Source organism: Microtus oregoni, unplaced genomic scaffold (genome assembly GCF_018167655.1).
Source record: "Microtus oregoni isolate MIOR12 unplaced genomic scaffold, Mior012 000007F_ref0000211, whole genome shotgun sequence".
NCBI classification, from domain to species: domain Eukaryota; kingdom Metazoa; phylum Chordata; class Mammalia; order Rodentia; family Cricetidae; genus Microtus; species Microtus oregoni.
Window position 1 is genome coordinate 19,350,001 of NW_024543066.1, and position 24,596 is coordinate 19,374,596.

The following is a 24,596-nucleotide window of genomic DNA, read 5'->3' on the forward strand; positions in this document are numbered from 1 at the left end:
CGTCCACATGCAGGATGGACAGTCTCATCTCAGTTAACCCAATTAAGAGAATTCCTCAAAGGGCTGCAGAGATGGCTCAGAGGTTGAGAGTACTGACTGCTCTTCCCCAGGACTCGGGTTCAGTTCCCAGCACCCACGTGGCAGTGCACATCTGTCTGTGACTCCAAGATCTGACACCCTTACATGACATACACGCAGGCAAAACACCAAGGCACATAAAATAAAAATAATGATAATAATTTTTTAAAAAATCCCTCACAGCCACGCTCATCTTCTAAAGAGTTCTAGATTTCCTCAAGTAAACAGCTAACCCTCACAATCTTAAGCGGCATCCTTGAAACAGCAGGAGGGGACCACCTGAGTTTCAAAAAGAACAGACTCAGTTGCTACACTGTTTTGTAGGCTGATTTATGCTGTTTGTATATTATCTCCAGCCCATGACTGGCAGTGAAGTCGAGGTAATTCACAAGGCTTGTTGTAAATACACCCACAGAGATCATGCCAACAGACTCTCCCAACATCAGCATGGAGATGGTTGGTACCCTCTCATCCTCCATCTCTCTTCTTTATATCCTACCACCCCAAACAACTTTCTACCTGTGCCGGTGACTTCTAAATTTTTATTCTCGGTCAAGACCTCTCATCTGATCTCTAGACCCCAAATCCATCTGCTTCCTGGATACTTCAAGGATACCTTGGAATCAGTCTCCTCTTAGATCCCCAGAGCGTGCTTCTGCTGTGGTCCCCACCCTTTCCGGTATTCTGAGAAGGCCCCCATGTGGTGCTCTTAGCTGCTTAAGATTGCTCATTGTTCTCTCATGTTCAGGATAAAAGTTAAAACTCTTGGGCAGGAGAGATGGCCCAGCAGTCAAGAGTACATACTGGAATTGCTCTTCTAGAGGACCTGAGTTCAGTTCCCAGCACCCACGTCAGGCGACTGAGGGATCAGATGCCTCTGGCCTCCAGGAGCACCTGCCCTCACTTGTACACAACCACACACGAAAATACATGTGTAAACATAATTTAAAATAAGAAAAATGAACCTTTTAAAATAGGAAACTCTTTGTTTTTTTGGTTTTTTTTTTTTTTTTCAAGACAGGGTTTCTCTGTGTTGCTTTGGAGCCTGTCCTGGAGCCCAGGCTGGCCTCAAATATAAATTGTTTTACCATGCCCTTTAAGACCTAGGCGGTCCACATGTGTAGTCTAACATCACTCTCCCTTTTGCCTTTTCTTGGTCTCAGTGACAATGGGACCCCTTCAGTTGCTGTAACAGGACTAGACCCAGAGCAACTTACCCCACACAGCAGATATCCACCATAGACCACGGCTCATCAACAGGCATTTACCGTGAACTGAATTAGTTTGTAAACAACAGGCATTTACCATGAACTGAATTAGTTTGTAAACAACAGGATTTACAGTGAACTGAATTCGTTTGTAAACAACAGGTATTTATTTCTCACCACTCTGAAGTCAAGAAGCCCAAGGACAAGGCACATTCAGTAACTTCCTCCTTCACAAAAGCAACTTCTCTTGGTGTCCGCAGATGGTAGAACAGGTGGCCGTCTCTGTCGTTGCAGGGGACACTTCCTTTTTACTGCCCTTTCCTAACCCCACCTTATCTCATTGGAATTAATTTCCCAGGATTCAACTGTCCTTGGCCCCCAGAACACAAGCAGGATATAGAAAGCAAACCACCATTAATTGTGTAGCAAGCTCGCCAGACTTTCCTGCTGGGCTGCGAGCTTCAGGAGGCCTGGGACTGTGTCCTGCTTCTGGAGCTGTGTCCTTCCGTCTCTCCTGGGTCACCACAACTCGCTCAGAGCCTTTAGCAGAAAGTGGAATCTGGTGATTATTGGTTGAATGTATGGGATTTGGAAGAATGGGCATCGAGGAATGGTGGATTCATTTTCTGTTGTGAGTTAAATGTTGTTAGTTTGGTTGGGGCTTTAAATAGCAGATCTATTCTACTCGAGATCACCTAAGTCTACAGTGAGTCTTACAAGGCTAAAACCAAGGAGGCCTTGGGATTCCCTCTGGTGGTTCCAAGGGAGAATTCACTTCCCTGCTTTGCTCAGAGCAGAGAACACGCACAGTCCTCTGCTGGGAGCCCCATGCTTTCACCACTGCAGCCCTTGCTTCTGTGGTTCCTGATCCTCCTACCCACTTTAAACTCTGACCCCTGCTATAAAGATCTATCTGATTACACTTTACCTGTGGGCTCATACAGGGTCATCATTCCCTCTCCAGATGTGGAACCCACTCACATCTGTGGAATCAGACGCAGCATGCAATTCTGGGGGCTGGGATATGGACCTCTCTGGAGGAGCTGTTAATTGAACCCATGGAAGATGGCTGTGCTAATTTAAATGTGCTCGCCAATGAGGACAGACACGTGATAATTCATGCTAATGTATGCAGTGCCTCCAGCTGGTATTTTGGGGGTGTCACGATTGTGCTTACTTATAGTCTAGATGTTTTAAAATACAGGAGTGGGAATATTGGACTAAGGAAAGGGCCCAGCCGTGAGAGTGCGTGCCATGTAAACTGGATTCCCAGAACTCATAGCCGGTAGTCATAGCAGCTTACCTGTATTTCCAGCTTCAGAAGGAGGAAACAGGCAATCTCTCTGCTGGCTAGTGAGACTAGCCATATCGGTGAGCTCTGAGTTTGGTTGATTGGAGATGGATCAAGGAGACTGCTGACACCAACCCCTGGGTCTCCACATACACATACACGTACACACACATGCACAAGCCTAAAGGCACACACAAGCACACTTATCTCTTCCACACACGTTGTGAGAGAGAAACTGGCAGAGGGAAATGAAGGAATAAAAACTCAGGTCAACCCCAATGGCAAGGGCCGATGTTTGCTGTCTGAGAGGGGAGCCTCAGGGCCCCCAGCGCAGGGGAACATGATGCCCAGTGCCTGAGAGCAGTTTTCGTAAATGCGGGCAGAGAGTGGGGGAGGGCATGGCTTCAAAACTGTGGGGTGGGCACTAAATTAAGCTGTGAGGTTTTTGCAACTTCTAGACTTCTGGGTAAGTGGTGGGGGTTAGCTGTTCATCGGGAATTCCACGAGCCTGACTTCCTAGAGCCATGCGCCTGCTTTCAGGCCCTGTTTTTAGGGAAAATTTTCTTTCACACATGGCATAGATATAGATGCATAATATATGTGCATGCACACATATGTGTGTATGTACGTATGCTGATGTACATATGGTTCTAATACATATAATATATAGTTGGTGAAGGTAAATCTCGCCATATTCCCATCATACTGGAATGAGAGCAGTTGTGAAGGGAAGCATGGAGAATGGAGACCTTCATTCAGATAGTGACTTGCCGCTCACAATGGAATGGTTGCACCATTCTACCCAGGAGTGGCTCTCCTTCCAAGTTTTCCTGTCTGGCCCTGTTGTGTGTGGCTGACCAGTGTCTATTGCATCTCAAGATCTGAGAAGGAGAGATGTTTCTAGTCCCAGACAAATAAGGAAATCTAAGGAAGCACCATTTCCTTTGACTCCGTGTGCCAAGTTTCCGAACCACTCCAATTTCTCTCTAAGAGACACAAGGAATTCACAGATAGGAACTGCGAACTGAGCTCTGGAAAGCACAACAAGAGCCTGAAGATATGGACAAATGTTCAGAGGTGGAAAAGCCAGAGACTGGGAGGGGTCTGCGAGCTATACAAGTGACTTAGGAGTGACTCCTTCTCAGGTTGTTGAGAGATGACCACCTACAGGGAAGGACCCATCTCAAAAAGCCAGCCTTCCATTCCGTTCCCCAGGACAATTAGGGGAACTGTTACAGGCTTCCATGTTAGCCTGTTGGGAGCAGTGAGACCCCAGATCCTAAATTTCTTGTAATCCCCCGATCTGAGTGCCTACAGCTGCTCTGAGCACGAGACCTTCAGGAATTCCTGATGGCAGGAGAGTGGTTTCTGGTGGGTTTGGCTGGCGTGTGGCTATCTCTATATAATCTGCCCCCTGAACACAATAAAGAGGCATTCTTGGGAAATTCAAGAATGACCCATGTCGCTGTCCCTTTGTCTGTGTGTGTCTGTGTATTTTAACCTCCAGCCCCTTGCCTGAAGCTCGGTAACTGGGTAATAGCGCACAGAGCGCAAACACGGGGGCGCAGCATTAGTCAGCTTCCTGGAGCTCAAGTATTTTGTAAATCAACCTTCTTAAAGAGAAAAATCTCATTTTAAGAAGTTTTTATTAATATATTAATTATGCATGAGAAGGGATTTTATTATTACATGTATGCATGTCCATAATGTATTTTTATCATATTCACCTCTTCTGCATCACCCTCTCGTGTCCCCTATCACTTGTGTTAACCACCGTCCCCTTCCCAGCTAGATCCCCTTCCACTTCCAAGAGCGCCCGGGAATGGTTATTTACAGGAGCATGGGCAACATACTGGTGGCTACATCACTGAAGAAAATGTCTCTGCCTCTGTTGTGACACTGTCTGGAGACCAGCATGTACTTTGGTAAGCTAGTAGGCATCATACAGAGCCATTTGTCCCTTCTGGAAGTGATGAGAGAAATGGTTCCTTTGGTAGAGGGCAACCAGCTTCACAAGTTCCTGATGAATGCTGACTTTTGTCTAGCCACTAGAACTTGAGGAGATGGAGTTTCTTCTGGACCTGATGCTAACAAGGACAGGATGAAGCATTGTGTGGGCATGCCACAAAATTAAGCTACACTAAAATAAAGCAAGCACATTCTTTAACTTTTCCCCTAAAAGAATGGAGCAGAGGGAGTGGGTGTGATCCCCAGCTTGCAGTTGGTATGCACTTTGCTAGGGTCTCAAGGACAGCATAGTTTAATAAGGATATTATACGTTATCTAAAAGCAGCCAGCCTGGGTAAAGGCAGTCTTAGGAACAACATAAGCACTTTCTGCACATGTCTGCCAGGCCAGGCCAGCAAAGACAAAGTATGCCTGTTTCTAGGTTATACCCAAGACAAAAGCAAACCACAGAGAGCTCATAGCGCCTTCTAACTCTCATATTCGGTATCATGTTTATCCATTATGCATCCCCTTCTACACACATGTTCTCAGGCTTACACCCAGGACTACATCCCAGACATGTTAGCAAATACAACACACCCAGACCCCTCCCTCTGAGCAACTTTCCTCCGTTCTACTAACGTAGAACCATGCTTGGAAGAGTAGCCCCCGCCCCCCCTGCAAGGTGCTCCCACGCATGGAGTCTGCCAATTCCTTACCCACAGCATGGTCTGTTTCTCTCAGCGTCTGTGCTACTAGGGTTATATTTAGGAAGTGGTCTCCTGTGCCAATGCATTCAAGTGTACTTCCCACTTTCTCTTCTATGAGGTTCAGTGTGGCTGGCTTTATGTTGAGGTCTTTGATCCATTTGGACTTGAGTTTTGTGCATGGTAATAGATATAGATCTATTTTCATCCTTCTACATGTTGATATCCAGTTATGCCAGCACCATTTGTTAAATATGCTTTCTTTCTCCCATTTGGTATTTTTTGCTTCTTTCTCAAAAATCAGGAGTTTGAAGGTGTGTGGATTAATATCTGAGTCTTCGGTTTGGTTCCATTGGTTCTCCTGTCTGTTCTTATGCCAATACCAGGCTGTTTTCAGTACTGTAGCTCTGTAGTAAGAGTTTGAAGTCAGGTATTGTGATGCCTCCAGAAGTTCTTTTATTGTATAGGATTGTTTAGGCTATCCTGGGTTTTTTGCTTTTCCATATGAAGTTGAGTACCGTTCTTTCAAGGTCTGTGAAGAATTTTGCTGGGATTTTCATGAACATTACATTGAGCACCCAAGATTTCTTACATCATGGTTTTGTCAGAAACCAGCAGCGGGTCTCTTTGGACTAAAGTCTAGGTGTTTTCACGGCTCTGTTCCTCTCTGAAGGCTCTAGGGGAACAGCCACTCTCTTAGCTTTTCTATTTTCTATGGCTTGTGCCCTCTGCCAATCTAGAAGGCAGGAATGCCAACTGAGCCTTTCTCACATCTTAGCCCTTCAACACTTCCTTTTGCCTCCTTCTCCTACTTTGAAATTGTAACCAGGTGTGGTGGCTTCTTCTTTTAATCCAAGTACTCAGGAAGCTGTGGTAGGAGGATTGAAAGTTCAAGACCTGCCTAGGTTAGGCAGTGAGACTCTATGTCTGTAATTCAATACTAAAAAGAAAGAACAACAGAGCCTTTATGATTATCTTGGACCTAGCCACAGCCCAGGAAAACCTCCCTATTCAAAGACAGGTGATTACCGACCTCAATTCTCTGTTGTCATCTAAGGTAGTATATCCACGCGCTCCAGAGGCGAGAATGTGAGTTCCTCTGAGGGCTCACTAGCCAGCCTATCTTGGGGGAAGGGATTGATACCAAGATAAGCTGGGCTTCCTATTGTATGAATGGAAATTTCTATACTTACATAAAATACATAATTTCTTTTCTACTCTGTATAACCAACGCCATTAGAGAAGAAAAGAAGTTTCCCCGTTTAAATACAATGATTTGTTATTAATTCCATTGCTTCATCCAAGAGAGATTTTGTTGAAGGAATTGGCTTTAATCATGAACAAATAAAGCTGATGACAATTCTCACAGGGACAAATTCTAATTACGTGTAACTCACCAAAAGTCGTTTCTTCTTTCCTGTTTGTATTTTGTAATGCATACAACATTGTTACTTCTTTGCTGATTGTATTTATTTTCTCCTGTGTGACTCAGGGTTTGTTTGTTTTAGAGCCGAGTAGATTCTACTTTTCTTGTGATTGCATTCAGTGATTCCTTTGTCTCAGCCCACAAGAAAAACCCACGACTCAGCAACTAGACTTTTGCAATGTTGAAAACACCACAGATCATTTTGGACAGAACACGGTGTTCTTCCGTGCAGCAATTTGTCTGAATACGTGGGCATGGCCAACTATTACCCTCTCTTGTCAGGACTCAGCAGGGTGTATGATAAAGAAAAGCTTCCAGACAGGTAAAGACAAGTTCCTTAAGTCTATGCTAAACATGTACACGACTTGGCAGAGACATCTTTCTTAAGACTTTCCCATAACCTAATGAACGGGAAGTGGTGGTGCTGAGTCATGCCTCCAGACAGCTGCTTTATGACATCTGTCATCAGTGTTACGATGAGTTGTCTGCTTGGTCAGGTGTGTCAGGATCCCCAAGGCTCCCCCAGACTCAATGACTTATTACAAGGACTCACAGAACTCAAAAGCTCACGGGTGACTTCACCGAAAAGACACAGGATGAGATAAGCAAAGGCACAAGGTGTGTGCCATGAAGGCCACAAGAAATCAGACATAAGCTAGCTGCCAAGCATGGGGCATTTGCATGGGGCAAATTCAATTTCCCAAGCAATGATGCATAGAAATGTATGCAAAGTGTTGCCAGCTAAACCTCTGGACCCGGGTAATCCGGGTTTGGGGCATAACCTGGTCCTGTGCACACCATAGTAGCTGTGTCTGATTTCAGCTCCTTAGACTTCAACTTCCCAAGAGACCAAATGTTGTGTGTGGCCAAAGTCCTCAGTCAGAACACTCAAAGGACTCAGAAGTTGTCATGCAGAAGCATATGGGAAAATATGCCTTATATCTTTACTATCTTTAATATGACCAAACAAGGCGTCCTGGGTTTTATCATCAGGAGAAGGACAGAAGAGATGCCGAAGTCTGCCGATGCCACAGCAAAATCTGAGCTCCATTTTAAACCTAGTTAGTCCATTGTTTAGTTTTAAAGTCAGGTATAATTATTTATCATGGATATATTTTATACATTAGAGGTTCATTAATCCTCACAATGTCCATTTGATGTAGAAATACACCAAGAACAGCGACAGTGCTGTCAGGAGAGGAGGAATTTAGCTGGCTTGGGCTGTTCAAACCCTGCATAATCTGAGAAAGGTTCATCTTCAGGAGGTCTGACCCTTGAACAGGTCCTGCATGTTTATTCAGAGGCCCGGGAAGAAAAAGGATTGTCTTCCTCTATTCAGTAGAGTCTGTTGCTCTCCACCTTCTCTTGTAAGGTAGGCTCTCTTGCTGACCCTGAAGCACACCGTTTTAGTTAGGTTGACTGGTCGGTCAGGCATCTCCTCGGATGCACCTGTGTCTGCCATCCAGTGCTGGACCTACAGGCATGCAGGACCATGCCCAGCTTTTACATGGATGCTGGGATCTGAATTCAGGTCCTCTCACTTGCACAACAAAGTCTCCTACCCACTAAGCCATTCCCTCAGACCCAAAATTTATATTTTAAGAAATCTACTCGATCTATATGATCTATTCATCCTGTCTTATTTAAGAAATCCTTTCCAATTTAAAGCTACAAGCATAATATAGTTCCCATATTTCATCTCAAATGCAGTAAAGATCTGCTTCCCAATTCTGTTTAGAACTGAATTGTGTGCAGAGGGACATGAGGATTTGCTGAGAGGAGGATCTCACCACTTAACACGAGCTGCGCTCAGCTCACTCTGTAGACCAGACTGACCTAAAACCCGTAGAGTTCCACCTGCCTCCGACTCCTGAGTGCTGGGATTAAAGGCATGGGCCACTATGCCTGTCTCATTACGATCTATTTTTAAAGGTTTTTGTTTTTCTATCTAGCCAATTTTTTGGCACTAATTATTAAAAAATAAAACATTACCTGTTAGTTTCTGTTTCAGTCTTTGTCAAATATCTGGTTTTCTAACTAAAAGGTCTGTTTCTAGGCCTTCTTGTCTATCCTTTGTTCTCATACCAAAGCCCACGGGCTACTTTAATAAATGACTTCTGCAGAGCTCACTATCTGGCAGAGAAAGGCCTCTAGCTTTGCTAGCCTTTTTTTATAGTGATACCAACTGTTGGAATTTTGCCATCCCATGCGACACTCACATTCATCACCCAGTCTGACTCACACATGCTACATACATGATTTACAGTTAGACTGGGGTACAAGTCTGTGGATACATCAATCTCCAGCACTCTCTGTGTTTAAAGGGCAAGCCTATGCTTTGCATATATATTATAGTCTGGGTGGGAAGTATCCTCCACATGGTTAAAGGCTAGTCCCCAGAAAGTTTCGCTGCTTCAGAATGAGATGGAAAGTTCAGGAGGTATGCCTGGCTGGAGCAAGTTGGTCACTGGGGTCAAGGCCTGGAAAGATGGACCTTGTCCCTGCCTTCTCCTCCTGTGGCCTCTCTGCCTCTTGTCCGTCTTATGGTGAGCTTGCTTGCTCCATCAGAAGCTCCCTGCCATGATCTCCAGCTTCCCTTTGGATCCACAGCGATGGAAGTAGGAACAGTGGGTTATAACCTCTGAAGCCGGAGACAAAGCAAATCCACCCTCCTTTAAATTGGTTTTGCTCGGTGAAAACCTGTGGTAGCGCCTGACCAGTGATTTAGGAGCTCTTGGAGCTGGTTTGCTAGATGAATCTAGAAGTCTGGAAGCGTGGTACAGAGAAGCCAGAGAACACCGTGGGCAGAATCGAGTGGGTGATTCTGGCTGACTAGGATGCAGCGGCAAAACTGTGTACTTTTGACTCTAGGCAGGAGCAAGTACTCTACTGAGAATTGACGGGAGACTGTGTTACCTTGTGACAAAGTTCTGGCCTCCATTGTGTCTATTCCCTGACACTTTGGGGGAGGTTTTCAGCATTCGGCTGTGTAGTGGGTTTCTCTGGATTTTTTTTTTTATAATGATTTATAATGAGATTTGAGAGTAAAAAGAAAGACCATAAATATTTGAAAATTTTTCCATTTAGACAAGTAAACAAGTGTTTTCCAAGTTTGGGTGTAAGGGAGACAGCATTACAAAACAGATTAATGCCAAGAAAAAAAAAGAAACTTCTTACTCTACACCAGAACAACAGCAAAAGATGTTCTGAGGGCATCTGGAGAATTGGGCGAATTCCATCCATTTTGGGTCTAAAGATGTGAAAGAATGAACTTGTTCAGAAGACTTGGCTTGGTGAAGAGGGCTCTGGGGCTTTCTGCTCACAGAGGGACTCACAGGAAGCTGTTTTCCCAGAATTCCTTTCGCTCTGCAGCTACATAGGCACTCAGAGACCACCAAGATGGGGTTCAAGAACTATCTACTGCTAATCTAATAGTAGAACTTGGCATTGTCTGTGGGCATCCTGATTTTTTCATGCATGCAAAATGCAAAAAAGATGGAGTCATGGAAGCTTACACCCAGGTTTCCAAGGAAAGTGTAAAAGGCCAGAAAATATGCGGTGGGGCTGGAATCTCTTCTGGCAACCCCAGAAAGACCCATGAATAAAGCCCTGAGGATGACCCTAAGTGCAAAAGACACTGTGGATGTTGGAACCCTGAGGGTGAAAGAGCTGTTGTGGAAAACGACAGGCAGCAAACGGAGCCAGCATAAGAGAGCAGCCTAGAGGGCTGTGAAGGGTAAACCAGGAGAGTGGAGCTGAAGTCACACCACCACACGCCCAGGAGCTGGAGGTGGATCTGCAGGATTTAGTGTTTACCTTGCTGGGTTTTGGTCTTGCCTTCCTTACACCCCCTCCTTTCTGTTCCCCGACTCTTCCTGTTTGAAGCAGGAATGTTTACTTTGTGCCATTGTGCATTGTAAGTATGTAACTGGCCATTTGAATGTATAGAGGCTTGCCGCTCTGTTTGTCTGGAGTCTTAGAAGAAACTTTGGGTTTGAACTTTTAAGCCCTGCTAGAACCGTTCAGACTTGGGGGAATCCTGGAGATGGACTAAATGTATATTGCTATCAGAAGATGACTGTGAGTCTTTGGGGCCCAGGCAGAAGGCATGGTTTAGATATAAAATACTCCCCATGGACTCATGTCTGAAAACTCGGTCCCCAGCTGACAACATAATTTTGGTACCTGATAAAAACTCCAGAAGGTGAAGCATATAGATGTACCTAGAAGTATTCTCTGTCCCACTGGTCCCCCTGGACTGTTTTCTTTTCTACCTACCTGTTTCCAAAGCCACTTATGAAATAACCACTCTGAGGCTTAAGATTAATTTTATACTCTTTGGCCTATTAGCTCAAGCTTCTTATTAACTAACACTTACATCTTAAATTAAGCCATTTTTATTATTTTATATTTTACCACAAGCTGAGAATTTCTTTATGGCCATCTCTGACAACCAATAGAAAGCTGAAATGCTACCTTAGGGTCTTATGGCTCATTTGGGAGACAAGGTGTCACGATGGGAACAATGCGCTATGAAGATGCTCTACCAGAACATGGATGGACATACCTGCATCTTTTCACAATGTCAGAAGTTATTCAATAACAATAAACAAACAACAAGTTACCTTCCCTTCCTGGACTGCAATTTCCCAAGCAATCCCAATTTCCCTTGATAACTGGCGATTGGCAAGCACAGGTTCATTTATTCCAGGCTCATTTAGAAAGCCTCAGGTTCTGCTTTCTATGTCAAACGATGAGTACATTTATCTATATGCATGAGGAAATATATGTGGGTTACGGAATGGCCAGCAAAGGGTTAAAGCAGCCTCCCAGGAAGATAGAGGATCACTGCAGTCAGTCGGTAAGATATTGAGAAACCTGTTAAAGAGAGCCAGAGAGATGGCTCAATGGTTAAGAGCACTGACTGTTCCTCCAGGGGACGCAGGTTTGGTTCCCAGCACCCACACAGTGGCTCGTAAACATCTGCAGCTCCAGTTCTAAGCGATCCAGTGCACTCCTCTGGTTTCCTTGGGCACCAGGTATGTACCTGGTGCATAGATATCATGCAGGCAAAACACTTGCACACATAAATAAAAGTATAAAAGACAGCCATCAAGGGGGCTGATGGTTCAGAGGTTAGAAGCACTGATTGTTCTTCCAGAGGTCCTGAGTTCAATTCCCAGCAACCACTTGGTGGCTTAACCATCTGGAATAAGATCTGGCACCATCTCCTGGCCTGCAGGGATACATACAGGGAGAGCACTGTATACATAATTAATATTTTTTTTAAAAGGCACCCACCAAAGTGTTGCTGGAGACACAAAACTGCAGGCCTCCCAGGTGAGCTGGCCCAGGGGGACATGATGTCGATTGAGCCAACTGCAGAGACAGAAAAATGGAGGAAAGTCTCCAAACACGGTCAGAATAGGTGGGCAGATGGACAGACAGCAGTTCAAGTAGGTTATCTCAAGCGGTGAGGATGGAGCTGAGCCCCAGCCTTAGATACAGTCAGGAAATTTCTTATTGTGGGTTGTCTGAGACACATTTTGAGCTGTCGGATAACAAGTGAATGGGGACATCAGCATGCAACATCAGATCCCCCCCATTTCCATGTCACCATCACCACACAACATCAGATCCCCTCACCTCCCCATCCTGATGTCACCATCACCAGGCAACGTCAGATCCCCTCCCCTCCCCATCTCAATATCACCATCACGACACAATGTCAGCTACCCTCCCCTCCCCATCTCAATGTCACCATCTTTTCTCAGTATTGCAAAGCTGGTAACCAAGTCCTTAGCACAAAGACCAAGCTACCACAGTAACAATGACAAACTGCCATTCCCATGGTATGTGGACCCAAGACTGGAGTACTTCAACTGTCTACAACAACCCTGGTTGCGTCTAACATATGCACAAAGTGCACTTTGCCTATGAAAAAATATGTTACAGGGGTTACAGACAATATAAAAATCTGCAGTGGTACAATCAGCAATGTGACAATTTTAAATGTTTGATAAAATCCTTGGTATTTAAGGCTCTGGTGTCACCATTGTCTGAAAATATGAACAATGTTCTTCCTCTGCAGAAAAAACATCGTCGACCCAGAAGACCCTCGATGTGCCCGGTTAACACTTACTGGCCGGATGATCACAGTACTGCCAGGAGAGTTAGAGTTTGCCAAGCAAGCCATGTTTTCAAGGTATGGAGGTGCTTTATTTTATTTTGGTTTTTCGAGACAGGGTTTTTCTGTAGCTTTGGTGCCTGTCCCGGAACTAGCTCTTGTAGACCAGGCTGGCCTCGAACTCCCAGAGATCCACCTGCCTCTGCCTCCCGAGTGCTGGGATTAAAGGCATGCACCACCACCGCCCGGCCATGGAGGTGCTTTAAAATTGGTCTCCCTGAATCCAAGTACGGTGGTACATGTCTGGCATTCGGAAGGCAGAAAGATTCAGAATTTTAAGCCAGTCCGGACTGCATAGTGAGTGAATCCAAGGCTAGCCTAAGCTACATAGTGAGACTTTATCATCAAAAAAAATACAGAAAAAAAAACCTGTTTGTCCCAATATAGACAAGAATAAGTGGATGTCAGAGATGGTGAAGGAATGGTGTTACTGGCCCGCTCCTCGTGGCTTGCTCCGTTGGCTTTTATACTCCCCAATACCAACCTGCATAGGGATGGCACCACCCACGGTGGGCTGGGTCTTTCTGCATCAATCATTAATTAAGAAATTGCCCATAGGCCAATCTGAGGGAGGCATTTTTCTCCGTGGAAGTTTCCTCTTCCCAGATGGCCCTGGCTCTTTTCAAACTGGCGATAAAACCAGCCACCACGTGTGCCTTGCCATGAAAGCAACTGAGCCTTCCTAACCCCACACAGTGCCACAGACATGCTCGGACCTCTCTATCAAGACCATGGTGGCGTTCGTTTTATTACAAGTGTCCTTCTAGCTTGCTGTTGGTCCTTGACTTATGTTTACAACATCTTGAGATGTGAAGAAAATTTTTATTTTTATAAAATTGCAAAGAAAAAAAAAGGACCAACTATAGCCCCTACCTCCAAAGATATTCTCATGCATTTGGGAGGCAGGTGTCAGTATAGCAACGGGAAGACAGAGCTCCCTGTCCATGCTGCCTGGCTCTCAGCTTCCTGCAGAATTGGAAATCTCTCCAGGAGGAGATGCATTCACAGGCTTGCCATTCTGTTACTTTTCATACAGAAACACACAGGGTCTTTCTTGATGCTTCCCACTGGCAATCATCAGCCATCACTGAGCACTGGCTAGAGAGCTGTGCACTCCCTTCTCACTCCCCATACAGCCCTGTGATGAGCATCAACACCTTCACCCACACGACAGGTGAGGAGACAGCCATAGAAGCAGCATCAGCATCTGAACTCATCTGCTATGGAACTGGGATTCACACCTCAGAGCCTGGCTCCAGAATAGAGCTCTTAGCTCCTCTGTACAGAGACCATAATTTCCTGCCTTGCTAAGGCTCCCCCAGCCCCTGCTCCCCAACCCATCAGTGTCTACATTTTGGGGAGTGTTGAGCCCAAATCAGGCCTAGAGGTGGGAGATCCCTAGGACTGGCTGAGATGCACTGTTTCACTACGTTCTTCTCCCTCTGCTTCTGCAGGCATCCAGGTATGAGAAAGTGGCCCCGCCAGTATGAATGGTTCTTCATGAAGATGTGGGTAGAACACATCTGGCTTCAGAAGTGGTATGGGGGTGTAGCCGACATCCCAAGGGAGGAGTACTTCAAAGCAGCTCCCAGGAAGGCCTGATGGTAACACAAAAGTCCTGGGCTTTGCATTAAAGTGAAGACCTTTGAAGTGAAGAAGCCAGACAGTCACCGACTGTTGTCCCTTTGTTGAAGGGTGCCTAGCCGCCCTGTCATCCTGCAGCAGAATGAGAGAGGATGAACAGGGAACCTTGGGCTAGACTTCAGATTCACTGAGTGGTCCTTTGTGGATCCACCGTTCGTACGGGCACTTCACATAGAAAGAGTTTGTTTCTGCTGTACTCAATCCAGACACGCCCATTTGGAAATCATGGTGGTCAAAAGGGAAGTGGTAGTTGCTGTTCCTTTCTTTCAAAAAAAATTAATGATCGTATGTACCACGTTATTGCCTTGTATCATGAGAACATCGTGTTACTTACTATCCGAAAGCAATGCTTTGAATGTAAGCTCATTGCATTCAAAGAGCTGAATGTGCACCACATTGAGTTGCTGTGGGTTCAGGGCAAGGTGGAAAGTTTTCCGTCTGAAGGTTACTCACTAGATGTCACAGAATTGCCGATGCATTTTCTAGAACATATTGGTCACTTGGGGAGCCTTTTTCCCCCATTGTAGTATAGTAGGTGGAGGAAGAAGGTGAAGCCTTGCACACACCCTGTTCTGGATGGGCAGACCATTAGCGAGAATGGGGTAACCTTGGCATAGTGCTTTCCAGGTCCCCACTGTGATTATTTCTTGTAGAAAGTGCCCCTCTATCATTCATGAGATGTGATATCCAAAATAAGAATCACCTCCTTCCACATGATATAGTAAAGGCAGGGGAGAGAGTCAATAGAGAAAGCAAAGGCCATGTGCAAGAGAAGGACCTCTCCTGGGGGTCTACTCACTGCCCAACCCTGGGCCAGACCCTCAACAGAAGTCGCCTCACTTAAGCACCACCCAGGAAGATGTGTGTCCTTAGTGTTCCTTTCAGACAGGGGGGCTGAGGCTCAGAGAGGTCCAGTGGGTATCCCCAGCTCAGATTCCCGGATTCACTGCACATAAAGGATGGGGTGCTACCTCCACATTTTCCAGTTTTAAAATGGAGGAGCTACACAGGTAGTCATCCAGCTGGGATTGTGATTATAAAGGAGAATGACGAACTTGCCTGGAGGTCGCTTGTCACTGCTGGGGGTGTTGGGAGTGCAGGGGTAGGGAGCACACTTTGAAGTTTTTCAACAAATCATTTACAAGAGTTCCTGGCATTTAGAAGACGCTAGACTGAAACTGTGTGTTTACCTGAGGCCTGATTGGACCTAAGCATGCACCACCAAGGCCAGAAAGGATCTAACAGTATTCATGCTTTCTACCTTTCCATAAAGGCTAGAAACTCTCTTTAGTGGATCGGGTATGTTATATAACTTAAAATTTCATCACTAATGTAGAAAATATACACATTATTAAAGCAAAGCAATTTTGTTTAACAAAATAAGACATGAGCAGAGTTTCTGTTGCCAAAATATTTTTAAGTACTCCTTACTAGAAACCTAGTAAGCTGCACAGTTTTTTTTTATTTGACTCAATCCAGCTCATAAGAGTTCCCAACAATCATTATTTCTAATGTGTAGTCATAGGGTAGCTTTGCTAAAGATATTTTCTATTTCAAGTTTAAAATTATTGCTACTCCCAATTTAGAATAAGATGGGGAAGGGTGCTGGAAGAGCAAGCACGTGTTAAAGGTACTCCATAAATCAATCTCAAATAACAATCCCTGAAGTATCACTGCTTCCCAGGCTGAATTACTGATATTCACTTGTTAGCCTGTATGATCAGCTTCCTTTTATGGATGGTGCTTCATAGCTTTGAAGAGCAGGTTCCGCTTAGAAACACCATAAATCAAGACTACGAGAAATGACATCTGAATAAGACCAGACAGCAAGAACAATACTGAAAGCTCATGGGCTTGGAACAGAATTTACACTGAATTAAAATGTGTAGGACTGAATTAGAAGTTTCAGAAATAGCAATAAGGCAAGAAAAATTGAATGCATACCAAGTGGAAAGAAAGAAAAAAAACACATTCTTATTTTCAATGACATAATTATCTACACAGAAAATTGCAAATAATCCACTTTTAAAAAAGTCAATAAGCCAGGGTTGGAAGATGACTCAGAGGTTAAGTGCACTGGCTGCTCTTTCAGAGGTCCTGAGTTCAATTCCCAGCGACCACATAGTGGCTCACAACCTTCTATAACGAAATCTGATGTCCTCCTCCGGTGTGCAGGCAGAACATTGTATACAGAATAAATAAATAAAATTTTTGGAAAAAAAGTCAACAAGCCTAAAGGACACAGGAGGGTCTTAGGATACAAGACCAGCACACAAAATTCAATCCAATTTCCATGTATTAAGAAATAGACAAAATTAAAAGTGTATACAGTCACTCCAAAAAAAATTAAATTATTTTGGGTATAAAGTTAACAAATTATGTGTGGAATCTATATGATGAAAAAATATTTTTAGTGCTAACAAAAGTAATCAAAGACTTAAACAAGTAAGATATACCATGTTCATGGATTAGAAGACACAAAGCAGAGTTGAGATCAATTCTTCTTAACTGGGCTCTGGGTTGGATTCGTTTCTATGAAAGCCCCAGCAAAATTTTGGTAAACATATGTAAGCTTACTATAAAAGTTGTGTTGTAAAATAGGAGTATAGCTCAGTGGCATAGCATTTGCCTAGCATGCACAAAGTCCTGTTTAATCCCAAGCACCACACACACAGAGATAGTTACATATTCCAAGGTGTGTAGTCTTTGAAATAGTTTTTAAAATACTTTTAAAAAGAAGACAAGTAGGAGAAATTCGTTGAACCAATGAGGAAGATCTATTGTATATCAATACTATTCAAGACACTTTGTTTTTAATAGAATCATGGATGCATAGATCCATGGGACAGAACAGAGAATCTAGAAATGGATAGAGTGTGGTGCATTAAATTTTTGTTTGTTTGTTTGTTTTTTCTAGACAGGGTTTCTCTGTAGCTTTGGAGACTGTCTTGGAACTAGCTCTTGTAAACCAGGCTGGACTCGAACTCACAGAGATCCACCTGCCTCTGCCTCCTGAGTACTGGGATTAAAGGCGTGCTCCATGATTGTCTGGCTGAATTATTTTTTTTTTTTTACAAAGGTAGAGGTTTAACATGTGAGGACAGCCTTTAACAATTGTGATAGGGCATGTGGACACCCATAGTGAGCCCTACGCTAACCTCAGACCTTACATACAAACTACGTCAGCGGAGCTCATGTGTGTAAGCACACGAATGTGAAACTACCATGCAATAGAAAGAACTAGAAAACTTCAGGAACAAGGGCTCGGCAGAGTGTTTTCGCACTTGATAGCAATAGTGCGCTCAACACAGGAAATTATGATAAGTTAGACCTATTAAAGTATAAAAGTTTGGTTATACAAAGGACCCTGTTAAAAGGATGAAGAGACAGATGATGGTGACAGAATGTCTGCAGACCACACATCTGGCAAAATCCTAGTGTTGAGAGTATATGCTAATGTCTGCAGACTACATATCTAGCCAAGGGCTAGCATTGAGAATACATACAGATGTCAAGAAGGGTATGAAGGAGAAAGATAGTGATATATGCTGTGCTGGGAACATCAAACAGAACAGAGACTGGAAAGCCACTTGACTGTTTCCTAAAGCACTAAGTTTGCAACTGTCTACCAACCAGAAACTGGACACTGATTCCACAGAAACGAAAACATATGTTCACACAAAGACTTACATAATAGAGGACCAGGAGGATGGTTCAGCGAGGCTCTTACCAGGCAACTCCGCTGACCAGAATTCAATTCCTGAAACCCACCTAAAACAGTAAAAAGAGAGAACTGGCTTCACAAGGTTGGCCTCTAACCTCTTCATGCACACTGCTGCATAACACACACACACACACACACAAACATACACACAAGAAAATAAGAAAAACACTTCCACATGAATTATCCAACATCAGAAAACTGGAATCAGCTGGGTATAGCGGTACACATCTTTAATACCAGCACTCGGGAGGTAGAGACAGGCAGATCTTGGTGAGATCAAGGCCAGTTTGGTCTACATATCAAGTTTCAGGACAGCCAGGGCTACATAGAATGACCTTGTCTCAAATTTATCTCTCTCTCTCTCTCTCTCTCTCTCTCTCTCTTTCTCTCTCCTGAAATCAACTACATGTCCATTAATCTGGTGGCTGGTAAGACAAATGGCGAATTATCTATACCATAGAATACTACTCAGTAGCATAAAGGAGCTAATTATTAATACAAGCAGAAGCTTGAGGAATCTGCAGAAAATTATGCTAAGTGATTAAAAAAGCCATGCAGAGCGTTCGCTTTATTTAATTCCATTCATGTAACATTTTGAATGCTGTGATTTTTCTAGAAAGGAGCCCAGCATGAGACCGGCGAACATGACTGTAAGTGGATAATGACAGATTCTTCTGGTGAGGAAGCAGCCATAGCTTGACCTAAGTCAATATTAAATTGGGGAAACTGGGTAAAATGAACATGGGACCTCTTTGTATGACTTCTTAAAACCGCATCTGAATCTTAATTATCTACACCTATCTCAGCATCTGCAGCTGCCTCAAAGGGAGAATTTAATGGAAAACTTGCTGAAATCAATTCTTTATGCCATCTCGCCTGAGTCCCTAACAGAATGAAGAACATAGCAAAGAGCGACACATCAACACCTAGCAGAAAGGAGACATGTCTTCTGTTAATCACTGATATACATGTTTGTGAGAGCAGTGTAACCCTTCTTTTAAAAGCTCTTAAATGTATTTAATTTAGTGCTGAACAGAAATTACTAAGAACCTGACGGGGCTGGGGTGGAGCCCAATGGAGCACTTCTATAGCATGAAGCACTGGGAGTGACTCCAAGCATCATGAAAAAGAAGAATTGGATGAATGTGCTGTCCAGATTTTCTGTGGGACATTTACGAGAGATGAATGTCTTCAAGTTTCTAATATATACTTGTTGAATAAGTGTGGTAAGTAACTGAGTTTGTAAATAGGTTTTCTCGCCATCTTATCAGCAACCATTTTCTAATTACCAAGAGGGGCTGGTCTTTGCTTTCTCCTAATGAGACATCTAAAGTAAATCAAGACCCCTATATGTTTGTCATGGCCTCCAATGACCACGGAGCTGGCGCGTTGTGAAATTCCGTTGCCGTTGATGCCCACACGGTGCATATTGACTCTTGGGGACTATGTTGTTTTAGGGTTGAAATGTGTTCCTGAAATTGTTTCCCAAAGCCTTGTGTTTCATCTTCAATAACATAGCTGTCACCAGTGATGTATTTATTAATGGTAAAATTCTCTAGAATACCTTATTGATGTTTGTTTGATTGCAATAGCGGGTTGCTTGTGGGAAAACTTCATTACGACAATTATAGTTTGCCTGTCTTGTGTAAGGCATGTGGAGTGCAGTCTGTCTTCACACTAGGTATGTCTGACTGTTTGGTCAAAGACTGTTTCATTCCCAATACAGTTTCTGTGCTTGCCTGTGCTATCCTAACTGTGTCGGGATATTTGTGCATAGTCTTTTACATGAACTGTTATAAATTAACATTATTAGATTCCTAAGAAAACAGAGGCTACTACAATGCAGCCGCTGAAGACTGTCCAGCAGAAAGGAACAAGCAGGCGACTTTTGTTAGGACCTTTTTTCTGCTGAGACTGAGCTTGCTGTCTTGCCCAGGCCAGTCTTGAACCCCTAGGCTCAAGCAGTCCCCCAGTGAGCTGGAACTCTCATGGCTTGCCATGGATCCTGGCTGCTATGACTTCACAAGACTCTGAGTTACATGAACTTCATTTGCTGACTTAGAGGTACCACTGTAAATACTCTTTGAGGACCCATCCCTAACAGAGGAGCTGTGGGCAATTGACTGCCATTCTTCTTTAGGGGCATGGGCCACCGGTTGCACCCACAAACGTGAACATACGGGTAGCACTACGTGGGTTTAGGGAGCTTTTCTTTTAACTAAACAAAGAGAAGAGGGCATGGAATTGAGAGGTGGTCTTGGGGGAGAAGGGGTAGAAATCTCAGGGGAGATGAAGGGGGAAAGCTGGGGGGGAATATGTCTTTGTAAACACATACTAAATTGTCAAATAATAAAATAAATATATATAACTAGAGATGCTGCTGTAGCCACATTTTATGTTTCCCATTCTTGAAGGAGTTACCAGTTGTGTTGTTCTGATCGTGTGTGTGCATGTGGGATATTCTATATATACTCATGTAGACATGTTAGTGTGTGTACATTTGCATATAGGTGTGCATGCTTGCATGTGCATATATGTACAGACCAGAAGTCCAATGTCAGATGTTTTCCGTAAATGCTCTCCACTTTAATTTTTAGGTGTGTGTGTGTTTGTGTGTGTGTGTGTATGTGTGCATGTGTGTGCTGAATGCACATGTGCCTGTGCAGGTGTGCACACCTGGACACATACACAGGATCAGAGGAGGACATCAAGAGTCTTGCTCTCTCACTCTTCACCTTATTCCCCCGAGACAGGCAGGGTCTCTCACTGGACCACAGCTGGACCGTGATAAGCTAAGTGTTGCTCCCTATCTTGACCCCCTACAGAAATGGGGTGACGAGTATAAGGTCTTGAGCATGGCCCAGATTTTTACATGGGTGCTGGAACTTGAACTCAGGTCACTGTGTTTGCAATGACAAACACTTTTACTGGCTGAGCCACTAACTCGGTCCCTCGCCACTTTATTTTTAAAGGCAAGGTGTCTCAATAAACCTGGAGCTTCTTGATTTGGCTAGGCTGGTTACCCATTGCACGCCGGGATTCTGCCAACCTTGGTTCTCCCAGTACTGGGTTTACAGGCAGCGTGCCACCACAACCCCCTGGTACTCGGAAGCTGGAGATTTAAACCCAGGTGCTTGTGCTTGGGTGCTAGGCAGTCTACGGACTGAGCCATCTCCTCAGTCCCCGCACTTACTGTTTTTAGTACAACTGTTATTCCTATAGTCCAGGGCTCTTTATGAACTCAGGTGGGTTGTCTCCTCCTTGCCTCTATTTCAGCTCCCAATCCCTTGGCCACACTTGGGGCAGGCTCTCTTCAGAACTGATCTCCTCTGACCATGCATCCAGACTCTCCCTTCTTCTCTCCACCTAACCCTTAATTTCCTGCTGCCCAAGCAGAGAGACTCCTCAGCATCATCCCCCAACACACCTATTCGAAAGGTTAGCAACCGCAGAACAGGTCTACAGTGGAGAGCAAGCCAGTGACCCTGCCCTCAAGACACTGCAGTTTATAAACTCTAAGTAGAGCTCAGCCTGTGAACTTCAAACTCCATCAGCTCAGCCCATACCCTCAGTGAATGCTACTCCAGGCTAACTCCATAACACACTCCATCCCTGGATAAGTTCTGCATTTATCTCTCTGCTGAGCTGTATTCACAAGAACTAGCTCTCGTTTTAAACCTGAGGTCCACATTTTAAGGTCCACATCTTTGACTGGGCATGCCCTCAGCAGATTCCCAAGAGAGAAGCCGCTGTTTCTCCTCCTGCGGAATGGGTCTGTGTACAGGCAGAGCAGCGATAGTTAGATGAAGGATGGGAAGAGGTGCAGGAGATAAAGGGGCGATAAGGGGAGATTCTGGGAGTCTTCAGACTATTTCCAAGAGTGGGCGGTAGGCCATATTATGGAAAGTATTAAAGATGAAAAGAAGCCGGGTGGTGGTGGCGCACGCCTTTAACCCCAGCACTCAAGAGGCAGAGGCAGGCAGATCTCTGCGAGTTCGAGGTCAGCTCGGTCTATAAGAGTTAGTTCCAGGACAGGTACCAAAGTTACACAGAAAAATCCTGTCTCAAAAAAAAAAAAAAAACCAAAAAAACAAAACAACAACAACAACAACAAAACCATGCAGAGAAGCATTGACAAGCATTAAGAATTAACTTGAAAATGAGCAAAAGAATTATGTTTGAGGGTTCATGCGATGGCACACTAGGCATGTATAGAGAAGGAAGATGCTTTTACTGGCAAAAGTCATGAGTTACTTGGAAACAAAGCCCACAAACGTTGAAGACATCAGGTCCGTGGAGGGCATGTCCTTTCATACAGACTGCTGGGAACCTTTGATTAGGGGAACCCATGAGGCTTGAGCAGCACTGGGACTTTGAAGGATATGCGGGTCAGGTGCTCAGAAAGTCCGGAAATAATCCTTATCCTGGGCAGGTCATCCTCCTGCACGCTTCATGTTCTCCCAGCTCTGAGTCTCACTGGGCTCTGATAAGAGTAACATCATCTTGGTAGCAACACTTTTCTCAAAAGGAAGGAAGCCAGCAATTCCAGGAAGCAGATTAAGAAACTAACCGGTTGGGACCTTGTGCAGTGCGGGACAGCTGCAGGGGGAAGACCTGTACTTAAGCAAAGGTCAGAGCATAGAAAACTGGAAGATGTAGAAGATAGTGGCTGGGAAGGGCAGGGAGAACCAGAAGCTGTGGCCAGAGGTGGGGTGGTCCCTGCAGGGAGAAGAAGCAAGGCCAATTAGATCCTCTGGGCATCTCTACCCAGACATCTGCTTGTCAGCTATTACTAAGGGTAAAGCAGCACTATGAGCTTTAAAATATGGTGGTTGTTTTGGTTTATCGGGTGAGTATGGTTTGGAAGGGGGATTGTTGTTTATTTTGGTTTGCTTTGGTTTTGGTGTTTGCTTGTTTTTTGTTGTTGTTTTTGTTTATTTGTTTGAAACAGACCGGCCTTGAACTCACTATGCAGATGAAGATGACTTTGAACTTCTGACCTTCCCACTGCCACCTCACCCTGGGACTGTAGGCATGATCCACCACACCCAGGTTTGTGTGATGCCACAGATTGAATCCAGAGCTTCATGCCTGCCTCATTCTATCAACTTAGCTACATCCTCGGTCCTAGGAATCGTCAAATAAAAGCCACTGGAGACTATTGTTTTGGACTGAGTTCCTACACTGGGCTTCAAAAGACCAGGATACAAATCAAGATGGAGTCGCAAATGCTAGCCACAGATTCTATACCACCATGCTGAAACCAGGGCACTAATCCAACCTTCTGAGGAATCAGGATTAGGGGGCATTCTGGTTTTAAAGGAAATGTCTCCTACAAGCTCCTGATTTGAACACCTGGTCCCCAGTTGTTGAAGCGATTAATAGAGGCACTGAACCACTGGGGATTTTCTGCTTCCTGTTCAGATGCGATAACAGCCTGGAACCCACACCTCACTGTGACAGCAGAAACCGCATGCTCGGCTGTGCCTTCTCCACCACCACACACTGAAACTGTGAGCCACAGCTGATCTTTCTTCCCCTAAGATGTTCTCTCCAGATGCTGTGGTCACAGCCACACAAACATAATTGATGCAGAGGAGAGATGAGAGAGACTGGTTTCAATTGGTATGATACTAAATTTCCTGCTACCTTAAGCTTTGTACCCAGAGACGGCGATGGAAAAATGCCCGGCATGCAACTGTCAGTTCTTTTGCTGTTCGTGTTGTCCTAACTGTAGGAGCTGAAGGCAACATTTAGCTTCTTGCTCCTTGTTTGCGCTTCTCTGGATACTGTGATCCCCAAATCGTCCTCCTCTCGCTGGTCTGTAGAACGATGTCGTCCCGATCCTAGAATCTTAAATTGGCTGGGAGACGGAGGTGACTTCAATTCATTGTTTCTCCTCCTTACAAGTCAGTTCCTTCCCGTGTAGAATGGGATTATTCCCATGCACGCCTGGCTCACCGGAAGGGTTAAGAACTGGCTGAGTCATGGCATCTTCCTTTTCACACCCGACGGAAGCCATTTGTCTACTCTCAGATCCCCCTGGTAAGAACGGGAAGGATTTGAGAGGGGATAGTTCCAACTCTCGTTTCGGCCTCTACCTTCTCTATGTCTCAGGGAGGTTTCTTAGTCTCCTGGCTATTTCTAGATAAGCAATTAAACCTGTTGTTCCTAACAAACTTGCCATGGTTTGGAAAACAAACTGTGCCACCTGGTGGCTGACTGGAGGAAAGTCACTTTCTTAAAACTCATCCAAGAGAGGAACTGTAAAGGCAAGAGCCAATTTCAGTAACTTGTTTATAGCCGAGACACACCACACTCTCCCACTTTGTGAGCATACCCAGATGAGTATTTCCCGCACAGTATAGATTTACAAAACATTAA

The 24,596-nt window shown here is 44.5% G+C and overlaps 1 protein-coding gene across 2 annotated transcripts in view; it reads left to right on the forward strand.

The window, feature by feature from the left end:
* Nucleotides 1–20,478, forward strand: part of Creg2 (cellular repressor of E1A stimulated genes 2) — a 37,239-nt gene extending 16,761 nt beyond the window's left edge. The window contains exons 3-5 of one of the 2 annotated variants that reach the window (XM_041656224.1): nt 12,749–12,862; nt 14,299–14,448; nt 18,829–18,914. In XM_041656224.1, the coding sequence (XP_041512158.1) occupies nt 12,749–12,862; nt 14,299–14,446 (262 nt within the window). In that variant the 3' untranslated portion in view covers nt 14,447–14,448; nt 18,829–18,914. Of the gene's footprint in view, nt 1–12,748; nt 12,863–14,298; nt 14,449–18,828 lie in introns of both variants that reach the window. The other variant, XM_041656225.1, reaches the window with a different exon arrangement.
* Nucleotides 20,479–24,596: the final 4,118 nt, after the last annotated feature.